This window comes from Mastomys coucha, unplaced genomic scaffold (genome assembly GCF_008632895.1).
Source record: "Mastomys coucha isolate ucsf_1 unplaced genomic scaffold, UCSF_Mcou_1 pScaffold1, whole genome shotgun sequence".
NCBI classification, from domain to species: Eukaryota; Metazoa; Chordata; class Mammalia; order Rodentia; family Muridae; genus Mastomys; species Mastomys coucha.
In genome coordinates this window covers 67,248,909-67,261,621 of record NW_022196891.1, presented here as the reverse complement: position 1 = coordinate 67,261,621, position 12,713 = coordinate 67,248,909, and the positions used below count along the sequence as shown (strand labels likewise).

Sequence of the window (12,713 nt, the reverse complement as noted above, 5' to 3'; positions counted from 1 at the left end):
TTATCTTATGAATATTAACATGAGATAGGATATTCTTCATATTAATCTTCTCATAGGGCAGGAGAGCATGGCAAGTGGGGAAAAAGCATGTGAGATAAGACCATGTATTGCTGGGTTGTTTCGGTTGGTGATATTTGCAGATCTATCTACACTCTCCTGTTTGGTAGTGATGGATCGCCTAAGTTCTGGATCTTCATATATCACCAAAACCCACGGTCTGGGATTTCACAGGGAAAGCAGAGGGGAGATACTAAATCAGGACTACATTGGTTCCAAGAATTTATCCCAACAGAGTTTGAAGTTCAGTGGAGAATTCCTGTAAAACTCAATGGAGAATTTTGATTTGTTCCTGTAGTTCTGAGAATGTGGGCTATTGGCTCCATGTTGACAATTTACAATCCAAATGTGGCTGTCACTATGAACTCAAGCCATTACCAGTTTGGCCCACATGGCTTTCAAACAACTCTGTTTGAACAGGCTACCAAATCCCTGTGTGTTGTGGCTGATTGCCAGTGCAGATGGTATTGGGAAAAGCCAGTAGGTGCAAATAAAAAATGGTCAGAAAGTTAAGAGGGCGTGATCATCCACTTTGTAAAAAAAAAAATCTTCACTTTATGAAGACTGTGATTTAGTAGCTTTTGAAAGAGGCAAATATCTTACAGCACTTGAGTTGGTTTTAATGAGAAGCTCATTGCAGGGTAGTTTTAAGCAACACATATCTGAGTCAGGAATATTAACAACATTCTATATAGTGAGTGTTTTGCCAAATACTAGGGATATAAAAGTGAGTCACAGATGTTATCCTTGAAAACATTATCATTGACTAAATAAAGGTCCATTGTGTTTACGGAGAAGTTGAATGGGATAGTTCTGGGTGCCTGTTTGCCTGTTATCTCAGAGATTATCCAAAGGGGAGCCAGGCATGGTGTGATAGGTAGGAATGGGCTTGCTGCGTATCTTTCCTTGCTTGGTTATATCTCTGACAACCCCTAACTTTATCTACAATCACACCCTCCAAAGGAATGATTTTCTTAAGGAGATAAAGATCATGTCTCGGCTCAAGGACCCAAACATCATCCGTCTCTTAGCTGTGTGCATCACTGAGGACCCGCTATGCATGATCACGGAATACATGGAAAATGGAGATCTCAATCAGTTTCTTTCTCGACACGAGCCTCTGAGTTCTTGTTCTAGCAATGCCACAGTCAGGTAAATGAGTCAGGTCCTTTGTCTTTTCTGTGCAGCCATGAGAGTAACTCCGGGGCCTGAAAATGGGGAGTGGTAAAACTCAAGGAATCAATTGTCATGGGGGTAGTGTGGCGAATCAACCAGTGTGTAGTGGTGATGGGGCAGTTATCCTCGGTGAGAAATCAAACATTCCATGAGAATGGAGGCAGGATATAGACGGTTCAACCCCAGTTTGTTGATTAGCATATGCCCTGTCCACAGCTGCTTTCTTTTTTCTTACACGTGCCTCTAGTTACTCCAACCTGAAGTTTATGGCTACCCAGATTGCCTCTGGTATGAAGTACCTTTCATCTCTCAACTTTGTCCACCGAGACCTGGCCACACGAAACTGCTTAGTGGGCAAGAATTACACCATTAAGATAGCTGATTTTGGGATGAGCAGAAACCTGTACAGCGGTGACTACTACCGGATCCAGGGCCGGGCGGTGCTCCCCATCCGCTGGATGTCCTGGGAAAGCATCTTGCTGGTGAGTTTCTACGCCTGTGAGCCCTGTCCCAGCAACTGACCTGCTGCTCAGGGGTGAAGCTGGGACAAACTGGAGGCAGCAGGAGGCACGCCCACCCCACAGAACTTGACATTTCCCCCTGACTTGAGAGGATCTTCTCAGGCACGATATTATCGTTGTTGTTTTGTTGCCATTGTTATTGTTATTATTATAGACTTACCTATTTCTGCAGGAAAAGAGGAATACACCATTACAGTAACTTTAGGGAAAAGGTTAAAAGAATAAGAATTTTGCTATCTTCTCCTCTCTACCTTTCTCCTTATTAGTTGGTCTTAATTCTGGGCATGAAAACCCTTATCTGTTAAAAAAAAATTATGTTGCAATATATATTTTCTGTATTAAGTTTATGACCATGCTTCTCAACAATTATTTAGAATGATCTGTGCATTATTTTAGTGATTTTTTTTACCATTTACTTGTTGAATCTATAATTTTTCTTTTTATGATTTTTGCCTAATTCTTGGTGTTTTGTTCCATGAATCAATGACTTCAGATGTCTCTCTTGGAGCTCGATCATTCTGGCCATGTATATCTGAGGCACTTCAATGTTGGGTTTTCAGACACTCAGCTTGTTGAAGGGATGAGTAAAACTGTAAACTTTCACTTTCTACAGTGCTACCTTGATTGTCTTCCATAATATTCAGAGAAAATCCTGAGTCCAGTGTGATTTTGTTCATTTCTACTTCATCAGCTTATTTCTGAATGATATTAGTATAGGACCCATATATTAGTTTTGAAATTAAAAAAAAAAGAACATTATTGTCTCCTCAATAGGCTAATGCTTTGTAATGTTGCCTTTGAGAGGTTTTCATGCATGCATTTCTTATTTCTATGTGTAATGTCTTTAATTTTATATTTTTAAATATTCAATTGTATGTGTATGTGTGTGTTCGTGGCAGGTCGGAATGTGCATGTAAGGATAGGCGGTTGCAGAGGCCAGAATTGGGTGTCAGATCCATGGAGATAGGCTTACAGGCCATCACAGGGTTCTGGGAACCGACCTCAGGTCCTCTAGAAGAAGAATTAATACTTATGTCTGTCTGTTGTCTCAATACATGGGAGGTGAACTAGGAGAATTGCTGTTAGTTAGACATAGCTTGGGCTAGATAGTGAGATTCTGGCTCAAACGAAGACAAAAGAAGATAAGCAAGAAGCGTGATGCTATAATATATGCCACTCTATAAAAAACCCAATGACCTTTTCATCGATATATGTGAGCCTTTATCTTTATCAACTTCTAGCATATGCAAGCATTTTTTTTTTTTTTAAATCTGAAAGGGCCGTGTGGTATTAAAAAGAGACACATTGGGTTACATTCAGAGACTATGTTTTCCATTCCAGTTGTTGCACTATTAATGAACTTATTAACCAGAATAATTTGTTGGACTACTCCTTTTATTTTTCCTATCTAAAACATCAGTACCTTCTACATGTCTGTGCCACTATCTTTATTAAATAGAAAATGTGTATTTAATGAGCACTGATCACATCTGATCTCAGTGTTGTCACTTGATAAAGTCATCTTCAAGTCTGTGGCTATCAACGAATAGGGAGACAAGGGTCCTGGATCCACCAGGCAGAATTCCAGGCCCTTCATTCCAGGCCCTTCCTTCATTCCTACCATCAAAATCATTGATTTCTCATGCTAACTTGAGCTTTTCCTTGGGTAGTCTTCTCAAGGTGGTCCATAGCCTACAGGCGACCTTCTAGCATTCAGAGAGCTGGTAGCCTAGAGGTACCTGTTCTAAGTCAAGGGCCTTATGGACCACATGTGTCCTTGCAGCTCTTGGATTTCATGTCCAAGAGAAGCAGGCCTAAGCTGAGGTCACAGGGATGGCAGAGTGGACAGCTTTCTATTAAGTTCACATCACCACATCATCAGTCTCAGCATTGCTTGGTTTTAGATGATGAGCATGCAACAGGCTCTTTGTCTGTGGGCCTGGCTTGCTCTGACTTTCTTTTTTCTCCTTCAATAGGGCAAATTCACCACAGCAAGCGATGTGTGGGCCTTTGGGGTGACTCTGTGGGAGACCTTCACCTTTTGCCAGGAGCAGCCCTATTCTCAGCTGTCTGATGAGCAGGTTATTGAGAACACTGGAGAGTTCTTCCGAGACCAAGGGAGGCAGGTACGCAATGTTGCAGATGTGGACTTGGGTGCTCCCATGGGAAGGAGAAAGGAAGGTCCTGACTATGTAGGAAGATCCCAGCTCAAGGATAGAAACAAAATTCTCCTTTTTATATTCAGTCTATTCATAGATCTAGATTATCCAGAAAGTCTACTTGGTGGAAAAAAAAAAAAGAGTGAGGGAAGTCAATGGTGTTTGTTTAAAAAACAAACAAAAAAAAAACCAAAAAAACAAAAACCTTCGAATAATTATAGTCTTGGTTTGGGCTGGTGAACAACATTTCTAGACTTGAACATCCACAAATGGACTGGTATACCCTGGTGCTTCTCTGAGGAGGTACCTCTGGGCCTACTGATTGATCCTCTTGGGGATTGTGGACAGCTGAGCCCTCAAGCTCACATGGAGTCCTAATTCCCTGAGATACCAAGCTTTCTTCGGTTGGCCTAATTTTTAATGCTTCTGTGAGACCTAGGATTTAAAGCTTGCTAATAACTAGAGCATTGCATTCCCCCAGGCCTTCTGTCTGTAGCGCATTTTACATTGTAGCATCTCAAACAGACAGATGGTAATAGCTAGGGAAAAGTTTTACAGGAGATAAAAAAAAGTGGGTCCTCTCTAGCTTACCTAGACTTAAACAAGCAAATGACAAGGAAGGACAAGAATAATACATGGTGCATGCTGAAAATGAGAACAGCCTGCAATTTAATTTTTCTCTCAATGTCCTTTAGATAATTTGGTAGCAGGAATTCTAAGTCATCCATCCTGGTTAAGAGGTGTCCCAGTTAAGGTTTCTATCTCTGTGATGAACCACCATGACCAAAAGCAAGTTAAGGAGAAAAGGGTGATTTGACTTACACTTCCACATTGGTGCAGAGGCCATGGAGGGGTGCTGCTTCCTAGCCTGCTCCTCACAGCTGGCTCAGCCTGCTTCCTTATAGAATCCAGGACCATATGCCAAGGGATGGCTTTGCCCACAGTAGACTGGGTCCTCCCTAATCAATCACTAATCAAGAAAATGCCCTATAGGCTTGCCTACAGCCAGATCTTATGGAGATATTTTCTTAACTGAGGTTTTCTCAAATGTCCTTAGCTTGTGTCAAGTTGACCTAAAACTATCTAGCACAGGGGATAACGTCTCGCTTATTGTGATAAAGCAAAGATTTGCTCTTGTCTTTATGAAATATACAATAGACCAAGAAGAAAGCTTTCCTTTCCTAGATTAATGTATTTAAACAGCCCTTTAGAAGACAAATGCCAAATTAAAAGCTATATGTTCAATTAGAAAATGGATCCCACTCATTAAAAAAATAGTCTTAACTTGAGTCTATCCTAGAGTCATAGGCACATGTAGAGTTATTTTGAGCCCCTTGGTATTCTTCAAATTATTGTTTTATCAACAGAAATCCTGCAGAGACAGTTTTTACAAACTAGACCACCACCCATGCTCCAAGAGGAAGGCCAAGTCCTTTCCTGGGTTCTGTTTATGTTAGTATTCATGATATTAAAACTGATTACTAAACAGTCACATGTTATTTCAATTCTGTTATGCAGCTTCACAAGGGCACATCTTTTTAAACAACTGAAAATAATAGAAATTCTCATTTATAATAATCTTTAGAACACCACTTTCTCATTTAGTTTTAGGCAGTCTATGTGAAAAGAACCACTAATTTTTACCTACACAAGATACTAGCCGTATACCACACACAGATTTGACCATCTCCCTGTGATCAGGTCCTATAATCAGGAATTTGACTGAATCCAGGCCCAAAGCAAATATGACCATCATGTACTGAGTCACTTCTCAGTTACAACTCTAAATTTTGATAAAGAAATTTCTAAATTTATCACATCATGTATAAACAACTGGTTAAATGCAATTTATCAGATTTGTTAATATTTGATTACTATTGTACTTATAGTTGAAATTCCATATTCGTGTTCTAGAGTTTGACCTGAGCACATATGGACAGCACTCTCTGTATCAGCTACTACATGGCTTCTGTTAGTTCCTGTGCTACACAGATGTGATGAACTCATTTCCCAATAGTTCATCCAATGTACTGGGCACAGGAGATACACCAAAGGAGAAGGACTGTGTGGCTGATATGAATCCTAGAAAAAACTTCATACTTAAGATTTGTAGCTTAAGCAAATTTCAAACAAATTCTCTTCAATTTAAAATGCTCAAATGTCTTCAGCAAAAATTCCAAACCATTAAAAATGCATTCGGCATTTTTGTGTTCAATCTACAGTCACGAGGTGTGAAGAAATTCCAGATAGCATTTTTCTTGAATGCTCATAGTATGAATAGAACTTAGTAACTAAAATTAAATCGCTTTAAATTTTACTTTGGTGTGACGAGAGGTTACAATGGTATATGTGATGTGAAGTCTTATAAACTGTAACTTGAGCTTTTCAAGTGAATTGTTATTGCTATTTTTTGCTTTTGAGACAGTCTTGCTACATTTCCAGGGTGGCTTTGAACTCAGATCCTCCTGCCTGAGCCTCCCAAGACTAGGACTACAAGCCTGCCACTACCATCCCTGGAACTCAAAGTGACTATCATAGTTTTATTTTTCTAATGTTCTCAGAAAGAGCTCAGCAGTTTTATGTTTTACCAGTCATACTCGAAAATGCCAATTATCAATAACCATTACTTTCTAATGCATGGTATTTTATAGCTGTTGTTTTGTAATTCTGACTTAAACTTTGTTGTATCTGATTTGAGAGTCCATCTAATTTGCTATTTTAACAGAAGTCAAGTATTTTTGCTTATTGGCCTTTGTACTTTTTACTTTTCAAATTAGAAGTTGATGGGCATATATTATTGTTAGACTCTGGGTAAAGCCCAGCTCCAGTGATACATGATATAGGCTGGTGTTGTATGAGGTAAGGCAGGACAATGGGAAGTAGCTAAGGATTAACTAGGTACAGATATTGGGTTCAGCCAAGCCAACGATCCTTTGCTGGTTGAGCAATCATGGAAAGTTTAAGTATGATTTAGTAATCTGCCAATATAGCAGGGTATTAAAAAGTAAAGGCAAGCAGATGATAGAAATAAATTATAGAATGCGGAAGCTGGACTGGGAGACAGCAGAGTAGCATTTGGCTTGTGGAGATGGTAATGGGCAACTTCAAAGTAGCATCCTAGGCTGGAGTTAGAGCATCATGAATACGCTCGTTAGCGCAATCTAATCTCATCTAAGTGAGATCAATACAGAGGAGGGGCACACAGAGAACAGAAGTGGGCATTGTTAGGATACAGCCTACCTTCCAATTTCTACATCTGGCTGGAATATTGTTCTAATAAAAATTGCAATAAAACCTCAAATTCTTTATGGAGCTAAAGCTACAAATGTACTTTTTTTTTTTTTCTGTCATATTGGCTCAGCCAAGATTCACCTTCATTGACAGCAGATCTGAGTTCTTTTTGCATGGCTGTAACTGTTGGCAGGAAGGCAGGCTCTATAGGATGTCTCATCATGAAATACTGCTTGAGAGGACTAGAAGAGGTGTGTTGGGAGAATAGACACAACACCCATGTCTGTTGCTTGGTTCAAGAAAGTGGCAAGGATGCACATCGAGCTATGTTACAGCCCATTCCTCTCCTGCCTCCTAATGCATATTTTTCTCTCTTTTAAAATTTTTGTTCCCAAAGATCTATCTCCCTCAACCAGCCATTTGCCCCGACTCTGTGTATAAGCTGATGCTCAGTTGCTGGAGAAGAGAAACCAAGCACCGGCCATCCTTCCAAGAAATACACCTTCTGCTTCTTCAACAAGGAGCTGAGTGATGCCATCAATGCCTGGCAAATGTTCCTGTGACCCAGATCCTTCCCACAAGACCTAACGCTCACCCACATCTAAGCCACTCCAGCCGGACACTCAATGGACCCGAGAGACAGAGAATTAGTCACTCTGCCCTCTCTGTCCCTTGCCTCCTCCACTACACTTCCCTGCTCCCTACCGTTGACTCATATATACTTTTTTTTACATGAAATAACTAAAAGAAGAAAAAAAATATAGAGCAGATATTAGTAAAAGAAATGTTACTTGATATAACAAAGGGTTAGATAATGAAGACTAGAAACTCAGATAATTTATAAAGGTTATACTTTTTATAAGTGTGCAGATCGTACAATGTTTTTCCATGTCACTTTCTGTAAAATACCTTTAGAAAGAAAAAACTTGAAGAATATGAATGTCTTGGGAAACACGAGATTAGGCTTAAGGAAAATACTTAGTAGTAATGAAGAACTTGGCATTCCACAACAAATGAATGATTTTCTGACTTGGATGTGACTCTCAGATCTCTCTGTCTCTATCTATCTATCTATCTATCTATCTATCTATCTATCTATCTATCTATCTATCTATCTATCTATCTATCTTGCCAAAGAGAGTGGCATGTACTTAAAAAGTTCTACCTTGTTTCTTGGAATGAATGTTTTCTTCAATCATGGCCAGAAACAGAGCATATGGGTAGAAAGAAGGCTTGAAGTAGGACATAGAAAGGGAAAGGTTGCATAAGATTCTCGGTAGACGGTGGTCACTGGAAAGGAGGCCTCAGAGGATGACTAGCAAGTGTACTATCTATTGCTCATGTGTGAGGCTCTTCACCTGTATGCTCTATTGCTCATGCGTGAGGCTCTTCACCTGTATGCTCTATTGCTCATGCATGAGGCTCTTCACCTGTATGCTCTATTGCTCATGCGTGAGGCTCTTCACCTGTATGTTTTAGTGACGACTTGACTTTAATCAGTAAAGCCTAGTGTTTCGATATTTTAATGGTTGCTCCGCCAGTTCCTCTTGTCCAGTTTTATCTTTTTCAATATGTGATGGCTTTGTGGTAGGCTAGGGCTTCAACTTCCCAGGCATAAGTATCCAATGTCATGTCCAACATACAAGAGATATGTTCAGAGTGTTTCCAAAAGGTTTACCAAGACCCCTGAAAGAAGTTATAGGAAGACTGATTTCCACTCTTTACTTGGGAAAATATGGAAATAGAACATATGCAGGTGAATGGGCTTCCCCAGAGATGGGTAGTCTCTCATCTCTGAAAAATTTCAGATACTAGCTGAAGAACTATGCAAGGAGGAGGTTCTTGACTACTGGATATGTATGTGTGGAATAATAAAAGGATGATCATTTGGTGTTACTAAAAGTGCTTTTGCCGAAGAGAGGCCACAGAAAAGCGTGAAGTTCTGGCTTCGGGATTCATGAGAACTGATACATGTTCAAGCTAGGGTCACCTTAGAGCAGATCTTAAGTTTTCATCCTCCACAAACTCCAAGATTCAGCAGAAATCTAGACTACAAAACCCTTAACTTCTACAGAGGAAAACCAAGCCAAGGTAAAATAGTGGTGCCCTGCTCCTGTCTGTCCAGTCAGCTTGCTCCATGGTCTCTTATAAATCTGAGAGCTTCTTGGTTCAGCCTTCAGCATCGCTACAGGACACAGCAGATGTGTATCTCTAAGTCTTAACATTAGTTTTGTAGATCCCACTCGCTCATAGCCAATTTACCTCCTCTCCCATAGCTTTTCTACCACTCTCAGCAAGACTAACTTTGGGTAGGAGAGATCATTGGGTTGGGAACTCTGGCCTTGTTTTGCCTCAAGCCAAATATGCAATCTTTCCAAGTCTTGCTTCTCTCTGAAGTTATTTTCTTATCTGTTTCACACAAAAATCAAATTAGATGACCTAGTAATCTCTTAGAGTTCTGCTAGGTTTTGTGCTTGCTGAAGAACTAGATTTGTGGTTGTAGCTTCAGTTACAGCTCAGACAATTGGGCCAGTAATAGTGATCCTGAGTAACATCATTTAAGTAATACTGGCACCTGCATTATATCTGCTTTAGAGTGACCAGGTACTTCACGTTATCTCATTTGATAGTTCTAGGGCCAGACACGTTTCTTTCATAACTCTTGACTATATACTCTTCAGGATTCTGCCCCCAGTTCACTGTATTCCTTTAAAAATGACATTTCCAGGACTCTGCTTTATGTAACTAATCTATTCCAGATGGCTATCAAACATGTATCATCATGTACAGGCACTTTTTTGGTATGAAGAAGGTTCTACCTTCTGGCACTGAAACCTTTGTATTATAGACACAGGTTTAGTTTCTATTTACACTAGTAGAGTTTAGCAATGCAGGTCTGAGTGAACGACCATGGTAGATGATGAGGGCTTACTCTAAAGACTTACTCTTAGACAGGTAGCTCAAATCTAAATTAGAGAAATGAAGGTAGGCTTTGAAAAAGAAAGCAGAAACAGATGAGAAACTGTGGGTTATTCATTTCCATAAGTTACTCGTGATCATAATACATGTGAACCATTTATGTCAATATGTCCTTTAGATTGTCATATTTCAATTTATACCTTTATTGATGAATGCATACATTAGCTGGGTCCATTTATATTTTTTTTTTTAGTTTTGGGGATCATACCCAGAGCTCACATTTGCTAGGCATGGGTTCTGTCATTGATGTATAGCTTAGTATCTATGTTCAAATCTTGATCTGGTTACCAGACAAATGTTTAACTATGTCACATATGTGACCTAGAGTGCAAATGAGTGCCTCAAGAAGAGCATTCATTGTTGGAGCTGTGGAAGGATCGCCTGTGAATGCTCAAAACTGTAGAACAAGAGAGGGCTGTATGCAAGCATGTAAGTAGTGATTTTTAAAAGTGGTTACACAAATGTGTGTGCGTGTGTGTGGCTGGATGGAGAGGATGGGAAGAAAATAAAAAAGACAGTGCCATAAAAGAGAGGCAAGGAGAGGTTCTGGGGAAGATACAGGTTGAGGCAAGTCAGATGTGGTAGAGACAGGGCTAGCTGGAGGCCATGAAGTCAGTGCTGATGCATGAAAAGAGATCTGTGAGAGGTCAGAAAAGGTGACTTGGAAAGAGTGGAGGGTAAGTAAAGGAGAAATGCTGGATGCTGGGTGAGGGTGCCTGCTTTATTAAATCGATGGCAGGTACATCATAGGCAATGCAAGGGATTTTTGCAGAGTCGAAGAAGGACGTGGTCTTCATGCTTATAGAAATATGTAGCCACCAGAGCCATCAGGGAGTGACATCCTCATCTCAGGAAGTGGGTACAGAAGGCAGTTTGCTCTCCTGTGGGTTCTAGACCACATCTAGCACTGGTGACAGTGCTGTCTGTGCACTGGACTTGGGTGTTCCATGTGCTGTTTCAGCATGAAGATCTAGGAGCATTTGGTAGTGACTGAATCCACTTTCAATAATGCTCATCTTTGCTTGGTCTAAAATGGCCACAGCAAACATGGAAACAATAGGTGTAAGTTAGACAATACAAAGTTTTGTCTGCTCTTTGACAGAGGGGTGTGCCATATTGGAAACATGCTTGTGTATTTCCCACCTACAAGAACAGCATGATGTGGGCTTAGGCCATGTGTTTTAAGTAAAGAGGAGATGGAGGGGCGTGTCAGGATGAAGGGATTGTGGGAAGATGTTCTGAAGACATGCACTACAAAACAGGGCAGTGTCTGGTTTCATCCAGTTAAAAAATTAAAAGAATTGCAATACATTGCTTATTGTAACTTTGATCCTAAGTTGAATTCATGGGTCTGGCGTTTGCAGCATAGTCTTTTTGTTTTGTTTTGTTTTGTTTTGTTTTGTTTTGAAGCCTATGTCCTTGGGCACTGTGTGGGGCAAGGCCCCAGTGTTTTGGCAAGATGCAGATTCTGGTCTCCTGGAAAACTTTTTGAAGTTTCATATTCTAGAAACAGATGAATGCCATTGGCACTTGGTGAGTTAATTGGAATCCTGAGTTAAGAATGAAGGAAGGAAGCTGGGTAGTTACTAAAGACTTGAGTAGGCTGGCAGGAAAAGACTGGGGAGGGACCATTTAGCTGTCCCAGGTTTTCCAGAAATTTCCTATTTTGCAATTCTCTGAGACTTGAAATAAGTTACAAAAGAATCAGCACAGACTAGCCTTACTCTGGATCTGTTTCCCCCCGCCTCCCAAAAATAGTTTAGTCTGTTTTCATCCATTTGAACCATTTTCAAAACTAAACTCTAGGCCTGACTTGACTTTCACCAGTTTTCCTACCTTTTACTCACTGGGTATTTTTAGCCTTTGTTAGTTTGTAACCTGGCTGTGGTGGCTTATGGGATAAAAGATTCTACCTAGATATTACTCTACAAATGAGAGAAAACATCAAATTGAGAAGCTCTTTTATCAGTGACTAATACTCCACCTATTTGCTGAATCCACTTTCAATTAAAGCTCATCACTGCTGGACCCAGAATGGCCACAGCATGACACAGGAGTCATCTGTAATAATTAGCTCCTCTGTTTGGCACTCCAAACAATTCAAGAACAACTTAAGAAGAGTAACAATATAAAATGGATTTTAGGTGGAAGGAAATTCTGAACAGAAGAATGGGACTTTTGTTGGTGATGAGAGGGGTCTATGATAAAGCAGTATTTTGGTCAAGAATTAAGTGGTACTGAATGGAAGCAGGGATATAGTTTGTGGCTAGAATATGGCGCAAATATAAACCCCTAATCTGAGGTTAAAACGCTGTCTTCAGAGTATCAGAGGAGCTTCGTTTGCTTAATTTCATCCTTAATTGTAATATCAGCTGCTAAACTAAATGCAAACACAACAGCTTCCTGGGGAAAAGTTGAAACTCTAGTTTCCTGGATCACGACTTTGGGTTTTCTGTTAGACAGTTTTTAAGCTGCCTTACTTAAGGGCTACAGAATAATAACTGTCTGTGGCTTATGAAGTTCCTAGCACACAAGTGAATATTTTGTGAATTTTATGTTTTTAATGAATAAAGTATGGAAAAATTATGTA

General features: G+C 40.0%; 1 protein-coding gene across 3 annotated transcripts in view; it reads left to right on the top strand.

The window, feature by feature from the left end:
* The window catches only part of Ddr2 (discoidin domain receptor tyrosine kinase 2), a 133,080-nt gene extending 120,367 nt beyond the window's left edge, over window positions 1-12,713 (top strand). For all 3 annotated transcript variants that reach the window (XM_031388712.1, XM_031388704.1, XM_031388720.1), the window contains exons 15-18: window positions 1,021-1,209; window positions 1,481-1,715; window positions 3,731-3,880; window positions 7,542-12,713. In XM_031388712.1, coding sequence (XP_031244572.1) covers window positions 1,021-1,209; window positions 1,481-1,715; window positions 3,731-3,880; window positions 7,542-7,676 — 709 coding nt within the window. In that variant the 3' untranslated portion in view covers window positions 7,677-12,713. The remainder of the gene's footprint in view (window positions 1-1,020; window positions 1,210-1,480; window positions 1,716-3,730; window positions 3,881-7,541) is intronic.